General features: G+C 53.4%; 2 protein-coding genes across 2 annotated transcripts in view; one reads left to right on the forward strand and one right to left on the reverse strand.

Annotated features, from left to right (window-relative positions):
• Positions 1-20,482, reverse strand: part of LOC141958828 (olfactory receptor 51E2-like) — a 138,327-nt gene that overhangs the window by 102,417 nt on the left and 15,428 nt on the right. The window lies entirely within an intron of this gene.
• Positions 7,175-9,158, forward strand: LOC141966845 (folate receptor gamma-like). Its single transcript, XM_074920022.1, has 4 exons — positions 7,175-7,312; positions 7,934-8,122; positions 8,479-8,614; positions 8,797-9,158. The coding sequence occupies exons 1-4, from the start codon at positions 7,175-7,177 to the stop codon at positions 9,156-9,158; spliced, it is 825 nt and encodes a 274-aa protein (XP_074776123.1).

Consider the following 20,482-nt stretch of genomic DNA (forward strand, 5'->3'; position numbering starts at 1 on the left):
TGGGGGATGTGGGGTAGGGGAGAACTTTGTAGAGTCGGGCTGAGGGTTGGACTCGCTGATCCCGAGGGGCTTTTCCAACCTGAAGGGTTCCGTGACTCTGTGATTCAAGGAGCCCAGCTCAGCCGAGGAACCACATCCCCAGGTGCCACTACATCACCCACCCTCACCTGCCTAAAGGCAGCCAGGGAATATCCTCCAGGTCTTTACACAGACTGCCTGTGCTTTACAACAGATTCGCTGAGAAGTGGCTGACAGGAGAGCTGTCTTGCTTTTAAAAACATCCAGTGCCTCCACTCTGAGACACCCCAGAAATCTGCACGTTCATTTTATCCATGGAGAATTCCCAAAGTACCTGGGCCACGCACAGAACTTCTAATCTGAATATGTTTTAAAGAGCAGAAAAGCATAATGAGATGTAGCAATATAAATCTGAATAATTCATACTGGACACCAGGTTTGGATTTTATGCTGAGCAGCTAAAACTGATTTAAGAGAGGATTTGCCATCGTGGTTGGGAAGCAGCTTTCAGAAAGCAGATCACACTTTGAGGCAGCAGGGGAGGCATGAGGAGTTTTAGCTGCTGAAGGCAGAAAGATTCAGTAGCTCAGCTGAAACCAGGAGTACATTTTTAGTCGTGATTTTGCGTTGCCCGGTGCCTGTTACCGACGTGCTGACACAAGGCTCCAGCCCTGGGTCTCTCACCCACTCCAAGCCGGAGCTCTGGCTCTGGTGTCCGGGAAACGCCGCGCAGCACGAGGGGAGGCTGCAGGCAGGGCCAGGGGCTGCACGGTGAACCTTCGCTTCCACTCCCTGCTCAGCAGCTGCACTGTCAGTGCTCAGCAGGATTTAAAAGAAAAATCCCCGGCTGAATGGTAGTGGTGGCTGGGACAGGGATCCAGCACAGGGACAGTCCCTATTGTGCTGCGCGGACCTGACGTTCACTCAGAGCTCGTGCGCTTCTGGCTCCGTCATCCCAGAAGGGGCCTGGGGGGCCGGGACATCCCCTCGCTCACCGGAGAGCCTGGGCACGTGGCGGGGCAGGGGCAGGCGCTTCTGACTTCAGCTGGCTGGTTTCTTCCCCAGTCCCTCAGTTGTTCGCTTCGAACAGAACCGGACCGTAACAGAAGCGTTAACTGCAGGCCAGCTATCGCGCCCGCTCCGAGCAGGGCGGATGCCAGGAGAACCCTCCCAGGGCTTAGACCGGCCGCAGGTGTATTCCTCCCGTGCTTGGACACCAGCTCCAGCTTCCTTCTGACCACACGCTTCCCTCCCTCCATCAAAATCACCCATTTCCCCACCAGTTGTTCAAGCAACAAGGACGCTGTCCGCCGAGACCCGAGGGACCATCGGCAGCAGCAGTGTCCCCTCCCTGGATGCTGACCCACACGTGTGGATAAACATGTTCCCGTGCCTGTGGAAGGGCGTCCGGGGGGTTTCCATGTACCTCCGTGCTCACAGAGCCTAATAATTGCAATATGGTGTAATCAGGCCACATAAAGTAGCTTTGTGCTGATACTACCTTGGCCGTTTGTCTGGCGAACTGTCCCTTTGCCTGCAGACGTGGCAGTGGAAGGCTGCCGCCGGCCTGGCCTTGGGAGGACACGTATGAGACTCTTTTAGCGTGAAGACTCGAGCTTGTTTTCAGAATCAGCTATGAAGGGGGACAGCATCGGGGGGTTTAAAAAGTGACTAAAAAATTAATGAATAGTGCGCCCATAAGCATGTTCTGGTGAGTAGTCAGGGACCTCTATTACCATATAACGACAGAATAGAGTTGAATTAGAATAGAACAGAATTTTGTCAGGATTTTTTGTTGCAGCACGGCAGCAGAACAAATTCGTTTTGGCAGTGTCCCCACCTGTACCTGCCATCTCTCCGCCATCACCTCCTCACCCCGAGGCACCCGAGTGCCCAGCAGAGAAAACCCCTCTCCTCATCTCAGCTATCCGCCTCGGCAGACCTGCATCGCTTCTCTCCACGGGCAGCGCCAGCAACGTCCACTGACCTTGTTGAGAAATTCATTTACCCAAGAATGTTTAATTTTGTATTTAACAAGGCTGGAGTGATTAAAGCGTACAGAGAAGATATTGTGACCTTGAGCAGAGACACGTCCTAGCAGAATCGCTTGAACAAGGCGGATAAGGAAGAGCAGCTTGGCTGGACAACAGAGTTGGGAAACATCCCAGGAGAAGAAACTGTCTCCAGAAAACTCATGAGCATGAAAGGGAAAAAGGGGGAGGGGGGGAACTCCCCAAACGACCACCCGAGACCCCCGCGCCTGCATGGCGTAGTTTTGCAATGCCAGCATTATGTAAATGGAGTAGACAGGCAGAAAGGCAGAGTTCTCAGAAATCCGTGGGTTTAAGGTACATAAAGGATGAACTTCTGCTTTAGGGTGCACATGTTAGGAGGAACGATCCCCCACGCCCCGGCGCCACATAAAGACGTGCCTGCTTCTTGATGCTGCACCGGGGTAAGAGGTTTATTCCTGATTTCAGTGACAACCTGAGCAGTTAATCAGGTTGCCCGGGTGTGCAGGGGCCCAGAAAACTTCTCATCCCCTGTTACAAGATAAGAGTGATCCAAGAGTTGTGTCGTGTAATTTCTGATATCAGTTTTAACTGAGACCCCCTTCAAAATCCTAACACTTTTAGGCAACAAAAATTTGACGGATGGAACAATCAAGTATTTGAAATTAAAATTCTGAAGAAACAATACCTGCCCAATGTAAAATACATCAACTTTTTTCCCTTTGCTTCTATGTCCATCAAGAGATCCCCTGCTCACGCTCGCTTTTAAATTGCATTTTAACCAATTTTTTTTTCAGGAAAAGGAAGAAGACATCAGATGTTGTCTCAGGGACCCTGCAGTTATCTCTGCTCTCCTGGTGCCAAACCTGATTCACTCCCGAAGGGCTCCAGGACTGAGAGGCGGCTCCGGCGTGAGACAGTCAAACCTCTCCTCGTGCTGGTGGGGGTCCCTCCGTGGGGGTCCCCGTCCGCAGGGGCTGTCCCAGCCCCTGGCAGTCGGTGGCGACCCGGGGCTCAGCTCGGTTGCCCCCCGCTTGGTGCTGAGTCCGGCCCGAGGTGTGCTCAGCACCCACCTGGCCGGGGGCTGTGGCCGGGTCCTGCACGCTGACCCCGTAGCCCAGTACCACGGCGTGGCCACTGCTGGCTACAGGCTCGGGCTTTGTGCTGAGTTTGCAGGGTCTCAGGGGTGAGGCATGACAGGTTTGCTCTCTTTGAACTTGTCCTGACGTGCCTGGAGCTTCGCTTTTCCCAGATTTAGCAGTAACGGTGATTTTTATCCTGACTATGGCTATGGCTCCTCTGCTTACCGTTGTATGATGCAACCAGAGTGTCTGTTTTATCCAGACAGCAGTAAATGTAGCTGTTCTCTGGTGAATGAGATATTTATGACTTCAACATAATGGTACAGTGCTGAGAAATCCGGGCAGGATGGCAGGGCCTTAGGAAGTGGGGACGGAGGATGGAGCAGAGGAGTGCAGGCATGAGGGGATGGGAAACAGGGCCCCTCATGGCTATAAACAACTCAGGAGTGGCCAGTTAAAGAAATGGAGGCTCGGAGCCAGGCAAAAATGGTTTGGGGATGACAAAGAGAGCAAGGAATGAGTATCTAACATGCATACAATGCGCTGCTGTATTTAGGAAATCTGCACGGACTTGCAGACCAATGAAGAGAAAGCAAAGTGTAAAAGCATGTTATCAGACATAAAAAAGACACAACGTGGACCCTAGAGTGAGGAAGAAGATCAATATCACACTCCTCCCTGTGAGGGATTCCAGATTTTGAGGACTTGATGTAACATCCAACACCATCACCAAACTGAAGTCACCAACCTGAGGACCCGGAGGAGCAGTGAAAGGGGAAACACGACCTGGGGAAGAGGTGGAAACTAGGAAGTGTGTGTATAACAATTGTAATTGGAGCACTATTATTATTATTATTATTACTTCTTTTTTTTTTTTTCTGTAATAACTAGATCTGCTCTAACAATGATTCTTGTACTAGACTGTTTTCAATTACACTAAAAATTAACTCTTGGATCTACACATGAAGTTCATTTGCTTTTTGCCCCTCAGTGAGATTCGGATCATCACACCACACGTGGCCCCTGGGAGCAGCGGCAGTGGGGAGCCACGTGGGGCTGCATCAGGCACCTCCGGCGAGACCCGTGGTCTCCGGTGGCACCGAGCAACGACGTGTAAGCGAGGGCACTGAGCGGAGGCAGCCCCTGGGGTGCCCAGAGGCTCCCCGCACGCCCTCAAGCAGTCACCCAGCAGCTGCTCACCCAAACGTGACCCCAGAGAAGAAGCAGACCCTGACCCCTGCAGAGAGGCTGCTCAAGGCAGCTCAGCCGGAGGGAGCAAGCGCAGCTGCCCCCAGCCCCTGCCCACCCCATCGAGCACCAGGGTACGGGCAGGACTACGGGCAGAGGAGAGAGCTTCCCCGTTTTCTGCCCTGTCCCGAGTACCCCCGGCGAGGACAAGGTCTACACGCTCACACGGGACCTTCAAGGGCTTCTGGAGAGACGGAGGGATCCGCACAGCCACGGACCTGTGGGGGAAAGGGTCGCAGAGAATGTAATAAAGGGCCGAACCCGCAGGCAGGTGGGTAAGGACGCGTGGGAAAAGGGCCAGCGTGGCTCTGCCAACCTGCCCACGAGACTCCCTAACACACTGCAGGTCCGCCAAGGGTCCTGGCTGGGGCAGACCCAGGGGACAGAGTCACCCTGGACTCACAGGGGCCCCGAGCAAGGTCCCCACTGAAGATCATCAAATAAGCAGCCAGGAAACGCGCGTTCCACACAGCACTGGGTAACTGAATGCTAAGATAAAGGTGCATGGCTACCCTTTACAGCGACCCTCCCCAGGAATCTGTGCTGGGATTTCTGCTTTTCGATGAATTTTCTCTGGGAAAGGAAGGGGAAAACAGCAAGGCAACCAAGTTTCTGATGATCTTAGATTACTCCAGGAGGCCCAGCTGTGAAAATCTGCGGAAGATCATGGTAAGACTGAGTCCCTGAACAATAAAACAACAGATAAAAAAAAAAAAAAAAGCAGTTGAGATAAACATACAATGATGCACTTAGAGAAGCAACAGAACATTTCAGATAAAAAAATGACAGGCTGGTGGCTAACAATTATCTCTCAGGAACAAGCTGTCACGTTTATGACAGTGTTACGACAACACAGCGCAGCGATCAGCAGTTCCAAAACCAAACCAGATATTAGAAATTCCTCAGCAAGGACCAGAAAACAAGGCCAGGACAGCCACTGCTGCCATCCCAGAGCCTTGGGGAGCAACACACTCGCCGAGGGAAATGGGTGAGCAGACCCTGGCTGCGTCGGAAAGGGGCAGCGCGGGGGAGCTGTGACAGCGGCTCAGCGAGGAGAGGGGGAAGATCTGCTCCTTGTCACTTCCCAGGCAGATCTAGAAGCAGGAGCCATTAAAGCAGCACGTGCCTGGTTCAGAATGAGCACACAGAGGCCCCGACTCGTGCAGCGCAGCGTTAGGCTGCAGAAATCACCAAAGCGGGGTCTCCTGCAGCCTAAAGAGTCCGTGCATTAAATTTAGGAAGATGAGCTCCTTAGGTGAGTGGGTTCATCACCAAAACATCAGTGATGTGATCGAAGAAAAGAGCAAACCAGCCCCAAAAGCTGTGCTGCTCCAGGAGGAGGGCTCTGCCCCGTGTGAGCAAACCCCAGCTTTTAGCTTCAATGGATCTCAGGTGCTTGCAACAAGGCGCACCATCTCCCCTCATCAGCCTGCATTTCTTTTTTGTGTGGGGAGTTTCCTCCTGAGACAACAGCACTTTTTCCTGCACGTCATTTTTTTTGTGACGAGCGTTACCCCTTTTACCTGTTCTTGGGGCACGGCAGAATCCCGGATCTGTCCCTCCTTGGCTGCTTTGTCTCACGCAGTGGTGCAAATCAAAACCGCCTGTGTAGGGTGAGCAGAGAACGGGTTTGTTATCAGTGGCCGCGGCTGATAACAGACCTGTCTCTTGAAAAAACACGAGGTGGTTTCCCAGGCAAGTTGTCACCAAAACAACTGCTTCTAAGGTAACAAATGCTGGCAGAAGTTAAACCTCGTTAAACGTATTAAGAGGGCACTTCCGAGTGCCAGCACCTGTGTTGGAAGGCTTTCCTGTGAAAGCTGACCCCAGGGAGTTCCTCTGCGGAGCGTTTCTGCTGGAGGTCTGGAGGCTTCTTGGGCTGGTAAGGGTGAGAGCCGCTGTTCTATAGAGGAGCTGTGGTGTAGGTTAGCTGTTTTCTAGCCCTCAGATTTGTGTGTCTGCTTCCTTAGGTCTGTAATTGCTTTCTGTGTTATTTTATGCTGTTTATTGTTGTAAAGGGTTTGCTTTGCGAAATCCTTCTTAGAAGGTGATTGGTTTAGACCCTTATGCTGTAGTGACGTGGAATGTGAGGTGGGTTTGTTTGGGTTTTGGGGTCTTTCTTGTTTTGTTGGGTGTTTTGGTTGTGGCTTTTTTTTTTTTTTTAGTGAACTGCTATAAAAGTCCTATCAGCCCCTAGGTGGGCAGAGGGGGCTGAGGCAGGGTTATGTGAAGCCTCTCGTATTGCTTGGGTCAGGTCTCCTTTGGAGACCTCAGGTGTGGATCTCTGAAGACCCAGGTGCAGGTAAACCAAAAAAAAAGTCTTCCCTTTCTTAATGTGCTCCTGAAAACAAGGTGGGCCTCCTGCAGCTTGTGGGCCACACAAGATGTGCTAGTGTGTTTGACTACCTGAATGGCTACGGGGATACCTTGACCAGCAACACCTGGCCGCAGGTCGCCCAGGAGGCGAAAGCTCCGCACTGGAGCAGGGGGGTGGCTGAATGCAAGAGGGCCCCCGTTTGAGCAGGTCTCTGTCCCACTTCCAGCTGGGGATGTCTGAGGTTTGGGTGTTGGACAGCCTGAGCCCGAGAGGGCTGTTTGCCTCTGCTGTGGCGTTGCCCAACGTGAGGCTGACCTCGCAGCTCTGCCTGGGGGGGCTGCGCTCGTGTCCCCCGTGCTGGGAGCCGCCGATGGGCTGCTGGCATGTGCTCTGGAGTGCCCGGCCCTCGCGGCGCCCCAGTTACTGCTCCGCAGGGCAAAGCCCTTCCTGTGCTGTCCCCTCTCCTCACAGCTCTGTCACCTCCCCAGCCAGCCGGGATGGGAGCAGGGCGGGTGCTGCTGGTGCTGCTGGTCACCTGCGCCGTGGCGCCTGCCAAGGACCCGCTGCTGAGCACCTGCATGGATGCCAAACACCACAAAACCAAGCCTGGCCCCGAGGGGATGCTGTATGACCAGGTGTGGCTCTGCTGACGGGTTCGGTGGGATTGTTGGGGTCCCCTGTCCCTGCCTCCCCAGGTGATACGGGACGGTTTGTGCTTTGGGATTAGCAACTATTTGCCTGAGGAAGAAGCCTGTGCTGGCCATGAGGCCTGTTTGCCGCTTTTCTCCAGCAAATGCCTCGGGCAGACGCAGCGGTGGGAGGGTTTCTGTCAGCTCAGTGTCACCCCTCTTCAACCAGGAGGCCTCCCCTTCCCAAAGCCTAGGTACCCCAGAGCAGAATGAGGTAAAGGATGGTGGGGAAAGATGCTCTTACCTGCTCCCTCTCTGTGTTAGAGACTCTTCTTGCTCACCGAAGAGCTCTGCCCCCAAGGCCTTGCTGGGGATGGGGCTACGAGCAAGCCAGGGTGCAAGAGAAGGGAGTTTGTTTCTGTTCCTCCGCCTGACACTAACTCCTTGCGAGGCTCTAACCTCCAGAGAGCTCCTCCTGCTCTTGTTGCACCCCTGAACTTTCCAGTCCAAAGTGCCCAAGGGTTTGCTGGCAGAGATGCTCTTGCCGCTGAAGAGATTTTGCTGTAGCACCCCCTGACTCCCCTGAGCTGCTGCCCGCCCTCACCAGCCTGTCTCTCTCCGTTGCAGTGTGCTCCCTGGAAGGACAACGCCTGCTGCACCGCCAACACCACTTCAGAAGCCCACAAGGACCAATCCAACCTGTACAACTTCAACTGGAACCACTGTGGGCTGATGCCGCCCAAGTGCAAGCGCCATTTCATCCAGGACACGTGTTTGTACGAGTGCTCGCCCAACCTGGGGCCCTGGATTGACCAGGTAGGGTCACATCTGCTGGGATTAAGACAACGGGGCTCATTGGCCACCTGATGTGTTCTGTGCTGGTCCCCCATGCCGTGTTCCCCTGGCAGGGATGGGAATGTGCTTTCCAGGGACTCTGCAAGCTTTCCTACTGGGTAGAAAGATAGAAAGGACTTTGCTAGTCTCGGCTTAGGTAGCCAGACAGGCTAATGAAGGAATGCTTGTTGCCAAGGGCATGTGCCTGCTGGGGCTGAAAATCTGAGATTGGCTCTGGAGCCCAGTGGAAGGGGCTGCGAGGGGATCTGGGATGTGGAGATCCTGTCCCTTGGCTTTCAAGGGCCACCACCAGTGTTTGTGGTCCTGTTCCCTTGCAGGCTGACAGCAGCTGGCGTCGGGAGAGGATTCTCCATGTGCCACTCTGCAAGGAGGACTGCGAGGAGTGGTGGGAGGACTGCAAGGACTTCGTCACCTGCAAAGAGAACTGGCACAAGGGCTGGAACTGGGCAACAGGTCAGTGGGGGGTGTGGAGCAAGCCTCTCCTCGCCGGCTGGGGTTGTGGAGTAGAAGGTGGCCAAGCCACCATCCATCGGCCAAGCGGCGGCGATGGGCTGTGGGCGGGTGACCTGCTCCTCGCGGGTGTAAGGACCCAAGCCTGCCAGCTCACGTTGTTTTCTGGTGCTGTCTGTCCTCAGGAACAAACCGCTGCCCCTGGGGCTCCATGTGCAGACCCTTCAGCCACGTCTTCCCCCAACCAAAGGACCTGTGTGAGAAAATCTGGTCCAACTCCTACAAATACACCACAGAGCACCGGGGCAGCGGACGCTGCATCCAGATGTGGTTTGACCCTGCCCAGGGAAACCCCAATGTGGTTGTGGCGAAGTACTACGCCTGGAAAAAGAGAACCTCCCCTTCCCGCCCAGAGAACGTGACTCCCGAGGCGGGCGACGCTGTGTGCGCTCTGCCATGGCCTGTCCTGGTCCTGCTGCCCCTGGCCCTTGCGGTGGTCCCTGCAGGGCCCGGGGGCTGTGGCTCCCACGGGTGGGGGCTCCTGTGACTGCTCCCTTGGCCGCGGCTGGGGCTGGCAGAGCTCCCTTGGGCCTGTCTGTTCCAACGGCTCACACACCAGTACGTGCTCTGCGTGACTGACGTGGCTGGGCCTTGGTGCCTGCCTGTACCCCCAGGCGATGGCGGTCATCTCCTCGGACGGGCAGCGCTACCTTTGCCCTGACGTAGGAGCCCCTCAGGCTGTTCCCACCCCGTGGCCGCAGGCTGGGTTGGCAGCGCTGGTCCAAGGTCCTCACCTGAGCTCTGGTGTTTGGTCTGTCAGGCTGCTCTGACTCCCTGAAGCGTGGCCCTGATAATAAAATAACCCTCTGAACCAGCCCTGCTGTCCTGACCTTACGTACCCTTGGGGAGGTGGGAGGGCTCTGGGGTGGGACAAGGCTGCTGGTCTGGACTGGGAGGTGGTGGGTGCGGGATCTGTAATGGCAGGGCTCTGCCTGGGGGTAGGGAAGATGTAGCAGATCTCCTGGTTCCTCCGTAACTGCTGCCCTCCACTCCATGCTGCCGGAGGAGTTTCGGAGCTGCTGGACTCCTGCTCGCCCTGGGAGGAGAACCTGTGAGATCTCCTCCCTCATCACAGCCCCGGTCCCTGCTGCTGCCCCTTCCCTCCGAGCCGGCTGCAGGAGCAGCCCGACCGTCTGCACAGGGCTGGCCGGAGCTAGAGGCACGTTCCTGCAAGGGGCACCCGCTTTTCCAGCCCAGCCAGTGCCTCTGAGGAGCGTCTTGGCAGAGCTGCCCCTGCCCAGCTCTGGGGAAAGCTCCCGCTGCTTCGCACAGCTGGGGGGCGCTGGTAGAGCTGCCCCCCTGCCTGGCCTGGTTGGGGCTGTAGTTAATCTCTGCTGCCTCAAAACTTTCTCTCCCCCCAAGGACAATGGGTCAGTCTCCCAGACGGGACTGGCAGAGTGGAAAGGTTCGCTCTTCTGCTTTTTTTTTTTCTTTTTCTTCCTTGGAAGTGGAAACAAACCTCCAGCAAAACTTTTAAAGGGGAGAGCAACAGGGAGATGCACGGGGGTGCTCAGGTGAGGCAAAGTCTGCAGGGCTTCACAGGGTTTCAAACACTTTAAGGAATCTTTAGATCAAAGCAGCTCTTCCCAGAAGTTTTTCTGGTTTATTGGAATTTTAAAATGCTCCTAATGACGCCGCCTCGACTGCAGCTGGTTACTTGCCTTTATATGAAACGCACAAGCGCTTTTCTTTCTCTCTCCAACTTCCATGTGTTGTCTGCAAAAGCTGAAGCTGTCCTAGGGCTGGCCCTGGCTGAGGCCACAAACATCTTGTGGCCCACGTGTGGGGCACGGGTTTGTCCTGCCTGAGCCAGCGAGGGGTGGGGAAGGGGAAGGACCTGAAGCGCCAAGGCCTGGGCAACCGGCCCGAGCCAGAGTTCACCTAGAGATTAATCCTCTGTATTTCAGAACTGAAAACCACTGTGCTCAGAGGGATTATACTGAGTTACAACCAACCGGCTATTCTGATGGAACAAGGGGGAGTACTGGAGCCTGAGCATCAGGCCCTGAGCTGAAACTCCTCAGTCTGTAACTGTTAGTGAACCGCCGTGGGTGCGGAAGGACTGACGGCCCCACGTTGAGCTTAAAGATTTTTCTTCGGGGTTTGGTGTGGTTGGTTTTGGTTTTTTTTTTTAACAATCAGCCCCCACAGACTGTAAATGCCCTGACTGACACAAGGCTGGACCCTCTTTGGGGGCCTCAGCTATGGGTGGACCCACCCCGCAGGACTCTGCAAACCCTCGCTGCACCCGGGGCTGCCCGCGGGGCTGGGCGATGGCAGCGGGTGCGAGTGGGGAGGGATCTTAATCCCTGTTCTCTCTCTCTTATGTAGTCACGATTTGATGCATTACCCTGTATTTTCTTATTTTAGTGCACTATTCTGCCTTTTCTTACTGTATGCTTTCTGTATTACTCCATTACATTATTTAGTTATTTCCAGTAAAATACCCCGACTCCTTCCACTCCGGTATCCGAGTGTAATGGGCATCCTTAATCAGAAAAACATAAACTGGTGTCAGACTTGGGATCTGACAAAAATGCCATTCTTTAAAGTAACCATTGGATGCTTTAAATTGTGTGATAAAGGTGCCTCTTGAAAAAAGGAAAAGAAAGTTCAAATTCAAGTGAACGAGGGTGGATCTTGTTAACTGTGTGCAAAAACCAAGAGCGGCGTGAAGAGAGGCGGCTGTCAGAGCGTTCCCAAAGGGAGCGGCAGACGTGTGACGCTGCAGTGCCAGAGTGAGGTGCCTGCTGATAAGCTGGACACTTACCAGACAGCGGTGGGGCAAGCTGCGGTGTGAGTAGCACCGTATGAGTAGAGGAGGAGGAGGGGGCGAGTGGATTGTCGGCAAGTGCGCGTGGTGATTGCAGCAGCGGGTGTGCAGGGGGACCCTGGCAGAGATCCTAACGTTGGGCAGCCTGTGGGGAAGGACGCGATGGAGGGTTATAGACAGTGGGGAGTAAACGATATTATTGAAAGATTTAAGCAGAGACTGGCCCCTGCGCTCTTGGCTGGGGTGTTTGCACCATCAGGGGTAACCCCAGGCGCAGGAGGCTCTAAAAGGTTTTTTGATTTGAAGTTGAGATTCTTTGTGCAGGATGCGTTTCAAAGCAGCGCTCAGGAGGTTGATTTGTTAGCACTGGCTGCTCTGGGGTGCGATAGCAAATATCCTACGGAGAACGACGGGCCGGCGTCTGACCATCGGCGGTTTGCTGTGTGAGACGGTGCGCGGCGAGCGGAGGGGGAAGGGGTGAGAGCGCCTGGTTGTGGAGGAGACGCTGACCCCATGGTGTGGCATCCTGTGCCGGTCGCTGTGAGAAACGGGGTGATAAAAACCGCCCCACTGGCACATAAAAATGTAATTCTGCCCCTCCTCATTAATGGAATGGGGAATCCCCTTGATGAAGGAATTGAAAAAGTGCAACGGTTACGTGACCTTGATGAGAGGGGCCCCCGAGGGAGTGCAGGGAACGGGGATGCTCCAGACAGCCCCAAAGGCAGCGAAAACAGGGTTTCTGGTAAGGAAATGTTCACTGCTCTCCGAGGGGATGCTTTGCCCCGTGATAAAATTGGTGGAATTTCAACCCCAGAATTGTGGAAGATACCTAAACAGAGAGAGCTGAATAAACCCAACGAAAAGGTACAGAACTCCCAGGCCAGGAAGGCAGGGACAGCTCAGCCTGCAGAGCCACCTCTCGCCCCTCGACGGGACCCTCCGTCTGCTCACCCCGAGAGAGGGGCAGCGGTTCTGGGGGTGGAAGAGGGTTGGGCACTGTCCTCTGACTGGTACCCTCTGCGGGACGCCAGGGAGGGGGATCAGTGTCATAATCAGCACGTGTGAATTAGTGGCCAAGCTCCAGGGCAGGGGGTGCAGAAGGACCGACGGCCCCATGTAGAGTTTAAAATTTTTATTTTGTTCTGGTTTGTTTTGTTTTTAACAACCAGTCCCCACAAACTGTAAATGCCCTGACTGACACTGGAGCAGCGTGTCCCTTAATGTATGGGAGTCCCAGGGAATTTAAAGGACAACCTGTAATTATTATGGGTCTGGGAGGAAAATAAATTAAAGCTGTACAAATGCAAATAGAAATGAAAATATTATTTAGTTATCTCCAGTAAAATACGGCTACTTTCTTTACTCTGGTGACCAAGTTTAATTGGCATCCTTAATCAGCAAAACAGCACCTGGAGCTGATTTCTGCATAAAGGACAAAAATAAAGCAACTCTACAGGCTGCTGCGGTTATGGAAAATCCTGCTCAGGCAGCTCCCACTGCCCACAGCTTTGCTGTCTATGCAGGTTCTGGTCAGCTCTGGCCTGACCTGTGACTGAACAATGCTCAGGTCCGCGTCCCCTGGAAGCATGCTGGGGTCCCCCAGGGTGGGTGTGAAGCCCCCTCCTGTCCCCTGCCCGTGTGAAAGCCCTGCCCGGGGGCCTGTGTCTGGAGCGAGCTCTGACCTCGCAGCTTCCCACCATTTACAGTTTTATCCTCTGCAAGTTGCTCTGGGATTTGCTGCAGGTGATGCTGCAGTCAGCACCTCTTCTTTACGCTACAATTCCCGTTGCGGACGCGCTCCCCGGTCCCTGGTACTGTTCCATGCTTGGGAAGCTTAAAATAATTTCACCCGTAGCGAGCTGCTGCATGAGGTCTGGGCAAACGGATCTGCAGGGACAACTGGCTCCTCTCTCCCTCTTTTTGCTGGAAGAGGGTCGTGTTGCTGAGAGTGCCATGATTGTTCTTGCTTTTCCCGGCTGGGCGACACCCTCACATCCATGGTGTGGGGTGGAGATTGGGGCTCTCCCTGCAGGGGTGCCCCGCGGGGCATCGCGTGACAGCAGGACACGCCAGAGCAGCTCAGGGACCCTCCGAGTTAAGCCTGACTGGTGCTGCTGGGCTGGAAGGTGGTTGCAGCTTTTCTTCCGCTTCTCTTGCTTGCGGGGAACTGCACAACCCTCTTTGTGACCGGGACTGACTGAAGTCCCCGTGAGCCGCTGCATCAACTCCCGTCTGTGCTGTCATCACTGGTTTGGGTTTGTCTCTCAAATACCAACAGCAACGAGCGTTTATCTGGATGCTCAGTCTGCTCAATCTTTTTTAATTCATTCCTTCTCCTTCATGGAGAGCTCTGTGCTTCCAGGTCCTTTGATCACTGCGTGGCCTCCTACTCCCTGCTGAGATACTCCTCCATGCTCGGCGCTGCCGGGATCAGGCCGGTGTCCCCAGCTGGCCCGGGTGTCCCATCAAACATCCCTCTGGAATGGAGGTTACATCGCTGTCTGTGCCAGGACCTGCCCAAGCTGGGGTGTATACACATCGCATTCCATAGCTGACGCGGCTTTGCTGGAGCTCTTCTTTCTGACTCTTGGCCTCATCCCCGTTTTCATGTCCCGTATTGCTGGGGCCGTTCTGAGCATCACATCCCAGAGGGAGCGTCTCGAGGCTTTGAACTGTCCTCACCCTGGTTGTCTTGTCTGTGGTTCAGTGGCATGGCGAGCGCACTTGCCCCCTCAGTCGCGTCGTCGTGGACAAGGTCTGTGTGCTGAACCCCAGCATCTGCGGCATAAAAACTGAACAGGCCACGGGATGTTTCCGAGACAGCGACAGCAACACCTGACTGAGGGAGGAGTTGAGGGGATGGGGTGACTTCAGTCTAGCGGCAGCTTGTTTGTGTCATTGCTTTAGCATTTCCTCGTGTTTGGGGTATTTTGGGTGCAGATTTCTCCAGTTACGTGGTAGCCATTGGGCTATAGCGAGGGGCTGTGACTGGGAGGGCTCGTGTGTCCCAGGAGGGCTGAGGCTCCACTTCAGTGAAGAGCTGTAACCTGTGTTGCAGGTCACCAGCTGATTGATTTCACCTCCAGCCCTGTTCTGGGGCCTGTGCACGTCCCCTCGTCCTCTCCTTGCAGGAGTCATCCCTCTACCCGCAGCTGTGGGTCGCTTCTCTCCCCTGGCTGATGCACTCGCGTTTGCCCAGCAGCTCTGGGAGCACGCAGGGGCTGAGGGCTTCCGCTGTCCCCGCACTGGTCTCACCAGGGTTTGCTGTCCCCGACCGCATCTTCCATGGAGCAGTTTGGTTGTTTCTTCAGTTTTGCAGCCACCAGCTTTCCCCTGGCTCTGTCCCAGGCTGTGTGCGTGGTGGGTGCCCTTCAGGTGGGACTCGCACCTCCATGCAGTGAGTAACATTCATTTGCTTTCTGTACCCGCAAGGACAGAGATAAATTAGAGGAAGATCTGGGTGATGTTTCCTTTGCCACCACAAGTGAATTTGGATCACCCTGGATATCGTGGGGATGCTGGGCTGACAATTCCAATAGATCCTGGGCAAAGTTACCGTGTGGGCTGGGGCTCGCTGGGGTCAGGAAGGGCTTCAGCTGGGGTGTGGGTCTCATCACACTGCAGAGAGGACGGGGACTGGCAGCTCCTTCCTCCTCCACAGCCCTTCAGGGATTCCGTGGAAGAGCCTGTAAATACCTCCAGGTCTGCTCAGGCGACAGGTCCTTCACCAGCAGCTCCCCGCCAGCCCCTCCACCAGGGACCCTCCTTCCTCCCAGGGGGACCATAAAGTCTTTGATGAGGTGTGGGAGGGGTGAGGGGGTGTCTGCGGGCCTGTGTTCCAACACCCCGCTCAAGCCATGGTTCCTTGGAGTGAGCTATTTAACACACTTTTAACAACAGCTCTGTTTGTTTTCTCGCACTGATGCTTGTGTCTATGAAACCTATTCAGGCTCTTCACAAGTCATTGCGTTTAAAAAAAAAAAAAATTAAAAATGCTCACTTTCATGCCCTCTGCCAGCTCGCCAGTCTGCCTGGGCCACCCAAGGGTGAGGTGGCAGGCCACGCTGGCCCCGTGGCTGCTGAGCGGAGCGGTGGCAGCGTGTCCCTCTGCTCAGCACGGGGCGACCAACACCCGCTCACAGCCGCTGCCCCTACGGCCGACAGAGGTGAGTGGTCCAGGCATTGTCCCTGTTTGGAAACTAGAGCACTTCATCACAAGAAACTCCCTCCGGAACACTACGCAAATTCCTGGATTATTGCCTGAAGTGGTATAGGAATTTTGGGGGGTGCCTGCGGGAGAATTTGAGGATTGAACAAGAGAATTATAGAACTGTAGAGGGTGTTTAGTGGAACGGCTGGCAGCAGGCATTACTGTGAATTATTAAGGAATTATGAAAGGAATTCCTGTGCTTGCAGGTGTGTGCAATCCACCAGTGAACTTCTGGCCAAAGCAGGGAGGGTGAGGGGTCTGGGGTGTGGATCAGAGGGACCAGGGGTCTGGGAGATGGAGAGACCGAGGGTTGGGAGCAGCTTCCAGAGGACCCACCCTAAGGGCTCCCTCAGATGCTCTCCGCAGAAACGGGTCAGAGCAACTGGGGCTGTCGGTGTGGGTCCACCCCGGGCCACCACCTCGGGGCACCCTGAAATCCCCTGAGCCAGCAGTCGGGCTCGAGTCGGGCCCTGTTTCGACAGAGAGCTCAGATGAAAAGGAAAAATTAAAAAAAAAAACGGCATTTGATGCAGTAAGACCATGTCTCAAGAGGGCAGCCGGGCAGCAAGCGGGTGTTGGGATGAGGTGGGTGGGGGTCAGGAAAACAGGAGCTGCCTTTGCACGCTGACTCCTTTGGAAATGTCAAGATATTCAGGGAAATGCCAGAGCAGGGAGATGTCAGGGAAAGGTTTACTGAGGGCGAGGGGGACAGAGCAGGGCAGCCAGCACGTCGGCAGCAGGCCGGGCAGTGCGGGCAGGGGGTGCCCCCGCGCATCCTCCGGGAGCGAGGTGCTGCGGGCGACCTCCCTCTCGCCTCCCACTGCCGGAGCCACCAACCCTCTGCCCACCCGGGAGAGCCCAAGTGCCCCGGGCTGGGGCGGGGATGGAAAAACCTGGTTCTGAAAAACCTGGTTCTGCCGGAGATTCCGAGGGTGTGGAGAGAGGGGGTCGGTGAATCTGCCTGTGCTGGAGGTTGTGCTTTGGTTTGTGCACCTTTCTGAAAGGGCAGGATGGTTGCTGGAGACCTTGCAGGGCAACAGATTCTAAGGGTTGAGTGTTTTCAGCAATTTCTCCCAGAGAGATTGGTTTTCACCCCAGAAATGGCGGGTTTAGTGCAGGTGGAAGCTTGTCGCGGATGAAAGTATTAACACGGCAATGATTTAACAGGAATTTTAGATTTATTAATAAATAACAGCATTGATCATTTCCAAAATAATTCAGAAAATGTTATAAAAATAGCGACTTATTTACAGATTCTAAAATGACAAAGTTCACACTAACTTACTTTATGGCATCTTAGTTTATACCGATGTACATGCTCGTAGGCAAACACAAAACGTACAAACACACACAGAGATAAAAGTATTCGGATCCAGGAGGATGAAGCATGTCCCCACACACCAGTGAGCAGAGAAAGAGCGAGTGAAAGAGAAGTGAGCTCAAAGAAAACTTCCCTCCTCTCAAGTTTAGAGCAAATACTCCCAAGGCCTCGGCATTCCTCATCGGGCGATAACTGAGACTCAGCGGGTTGACTTCTCCCCGGCCTTCCCTCAGCTCTGGCAGCAGAAACACCGTAAGGGTTTTGGCACCTGAAGGCTCCCAGCTCAGGGGAGATGCTGGTCCAGGCCGCTGCGATCCAGGAGAGCTCAACGGGCCTCCCTTGGGGTCGCCATCTGTAGGGTCCAAGATCATTGACCTTTATCAGAGCTCTTCTGCTCACGCCCAGCCGGAACAACGAAGTATTCTGGTGCCTTCCAGCAGCTGCACAAGAACTCGATGCATGTGCAGCTCTGTTGTTGTTCCCATTTGACCCCATCCCAGGCCATCAGGAGATGAGGGGCCGTTTTAACCATTTTGGAGCAATCGGGAGGGCAGGAGCCAGGCTCGTTAAGGGAAGGGGCGCCTTAACGTTATCAGTCCTTATCTGCACAGATTGGTGCACAGCTCGGGGGAGGTGGGTGGAATCACACCTGGCACCAAGCAGCCCAACACGGAGGGGCGGGAAGGGGGAGGATTGCACCACCACAAAGCTGCGTGTGCAGGTTGTCCAGCAAAACGCGACCCGGCCGAGGAGGGCTGTGCCCAACCCGAGGGGTTGGAAAGGAGACGGCGGCTGCTCTGCAGAAGGCTGCTGTGACCCGGGCCGTCGGGCGAGCGGCGCTTTGGGGCCGTTGTTGGAGCTGAGGAGGGGGCCGGCAGCGCTGAGGGAGCGGAGCTGCGGCGGCAGCCGGAGCAGGACGGGACGGAGAACTGGTTAGCAAGAGGGGGAAACACTCCTCGGTCTCAGCCCTGTCCCAAAATACCTTTCCCTCCCCTGTGACATTTGGCTTTTGTCCAAGGCTTATGGCAGCGCCCAAACAACAGCCCTAGAGGCACGAACAGGAATATTACATTTCCCACGGCGTCCGTGGTAATTATTTCAAGGAAAGAAGCAGAGCCACTGAACAGAGCTACAACTTTTTAAAGATCTTCATTCTCTAAGCGGTTTTATTTGCTTTTGTTGCTTGTTTGGTTGTTTTTTGTATTTGAAAGCCCTAGACTTCAGCAAAGTGGACTTGGTAAAACCCAGACAGCGATATCTCACAAGGAAAACGTCTGGGAGAGTGTTTTTCAGGGAGCTATGCAGTCCATTAGAGATGCAATAAAAAGCATGTTTTTCAAACCCCACCAGTAGAATGAATAAGCAGGAAGGGCACTAAAAATCTTCATGCCTAACTCACCATCCTTGCAGTGATCCCCGGCATGAGAAAAAAACCATGAGGGTTTGAGCTTGGTCAAGCCAATAATGATTTACAGAAGGAAACAGCAAGAGCATAAAAAGCAAAAACAGAAAGGAAGGGGAAGGCAAAAAGCAATTTGCATTTAGTTAGACACACAGATTAATCTAAGAATTGCTTTGTTATTCAAATGCTAGGGAAGCGTATTGAACGATGAATGATGTGAACACGCATGACATTTATTTTTTTTTAATTATAAATTATTTTCCCTGAACTAGTCTAACAGCAGCAGCAGCGTGAGAAATCAGGGAAAACGGGGTGGGGGGGGAGTGTGGAAGTTAAAAGTTAAGAAAACAGATGGATTCAAATGACAAGGGCAGGTGACGTTCCCCTTGGAGTACTTAGGGAGGGGGCAGGAGCGGTCCAAAGGTTGCTGCAGAAATCTTTGGGAATGAACAGGAGATAAATGAGAATGAAAACCAGCCTGGAGGAAGATAACCCTAGGGCCTGACTTCCAAAAGGTGGAAAAGGGTAAAGAAGTGATAGGGAATTAGAAACCAGCCGGAATAACATTTATTTCCTGAAAAATACTGAATCAGACAAACCAAATATTTATGGAGCACGCGTGGCGTATCAAGGAAACAAGCAGCAGTGACCACAAATTTCTCAGGAACAAATTGTGACAAAGCAATCTAATTTTTCCTTCAGATGGGGTAACATGCCTGGCTGACAGGGAAGAAACAGAAAATTAAATCTGCCTTGACTGTAATTACTCATTTGACACATTCGGCATCACGTGTTCAGAAACAAGAAAGAGGAGAATGATCTAAATGAAACTACCACAAAGTAGAAGGCGAAACTCATTGGAAAAAAGCCTTTTTCAAAGAAAAGTTATCAATTATTCATTGTCAAAGATGAAGCAAGCAGGGATCTGAAGGAAGCGATCTCGTTTCTGCAGTTATTCACTATTTTCATTAATGAGCTTTTACGGAAATAGCAGCTCCTTGGCGTCTGGATGTAGCCGTTGCCGTGTCGTTTGGGGTACCTAGACCTGATCTTACAAGACCTGACCTTTAATGGGTCTATTCCATGTGAAGGGACCAGACTGATGTCTTCTTTATTATTCTGCCTGACTATTTAAATTTTTTGATGTGAGTCCAGCTTCTTTCTGGTGATTGGACAGGGAGACTGCTCATTAATTCATCAGTGAGAACAGGGCGGGAGGACTGAGAGTCCAACGGGGACAAGGCTGATGTCCAGAACTGTCTTGACGGGCTGGATGTGAAACGAGAAATGCAATTCACTGTGGGGTGGCAGGAATGGGAGGATTTATGTCAGTAAATACTAGTATCAAACTGGTTAGTCTGGCAGTAACACTAACCTAGAGGGATTTTTATATTAATTTTTCAAAATAGAAATAGAGTAGGCAGCACCTCTACAACAAAGCTTTGGGAAGTACCAAGGATGACAAGGCAAACATTAGTCAACAATGTCACAGCTTGCTAAAACAAACGAGGAAAATAAAACCTGAAGTGAAGACTGTGTCAGAAAGCGTGAGTAGGAGTGTTGTACCCCGGGGCACACGGAGTAACCTTCCCGTTCTCAGCACCAAACCCAGAGGTGGGCGCAAAGGAACACAAAGGCCCATTAGCAGAAGGGGAGCCACAAAACCATTAAAAGCCCACGGAATATGAAGCGTGAGGGCTCCTTTGAGGCGTGAGATTTTTTGGAGAGGTATGGAGGTGCCATCCAGGATGTTGGGACAGATTTACTAAATACCCTTCTGCCTGGTTCGGGTAAGCCTTTAGGGCAGCAGAAGAACTACGAGATCTCTTGCGGTTCCCTCTATTCCTACTCTTCATATTTCCATCAAAAATTTCACATCCGATGTATATTTTCTAGCACTGTCCTCATTTGTTGTACATGTATTTTGATATTCCTTTTCTGCCTACAGGATGGCATCTTCTGCCCAGCGATCCGCTGATCGTCACTGAGCAGTGATACGGGGCTCTGAATTCCTGGGTATTATTCCAGGAATAATAAATACTCAGGTCTTGGTAGAAACCCACCATCGCTCTTGGCCTTCCTGTATTTTTTGTCAGCAAATT

Source organism: Athene noctua, chromosome 1 (assembly GCF_965140245.1).
Source record: "Athene noctua chromosome 1, bAthNoc1.hap1.1, whole genome shotgun sequence".
Lineage (NCBI taxonomy): Eukaryota > Metazoa > Chordata > Aves > Strigiformes > Strigidae > Athene > Athene noctua.

Excerpts from the sequence above, each read along its gene's own strand:
- LOC141966845 (XM_074920022.1), top strand. The coding sequence starts at position 7,175 with ATGGGAGCAGGGCGGGTGCTGCTGGTGCTGCTGGTCACCTGCGCCGTG. Across the intron at positions 8,123-8,478 it reads TGGGGCCCTGGATTGACCAG|GCTGACAGCAGCTGGCGTCG; the intron begins GTAGGGTCACAT and ends GTTCCCTTGCAG. Across the intron at positions 8,615-8,796 it reads GGGCTGGAACTGGGCAACAG|GAACAAACCGCTGCCCCTGG; the intron begins GTCAGTGGGGGG and ends GTCTGTCCTCAG.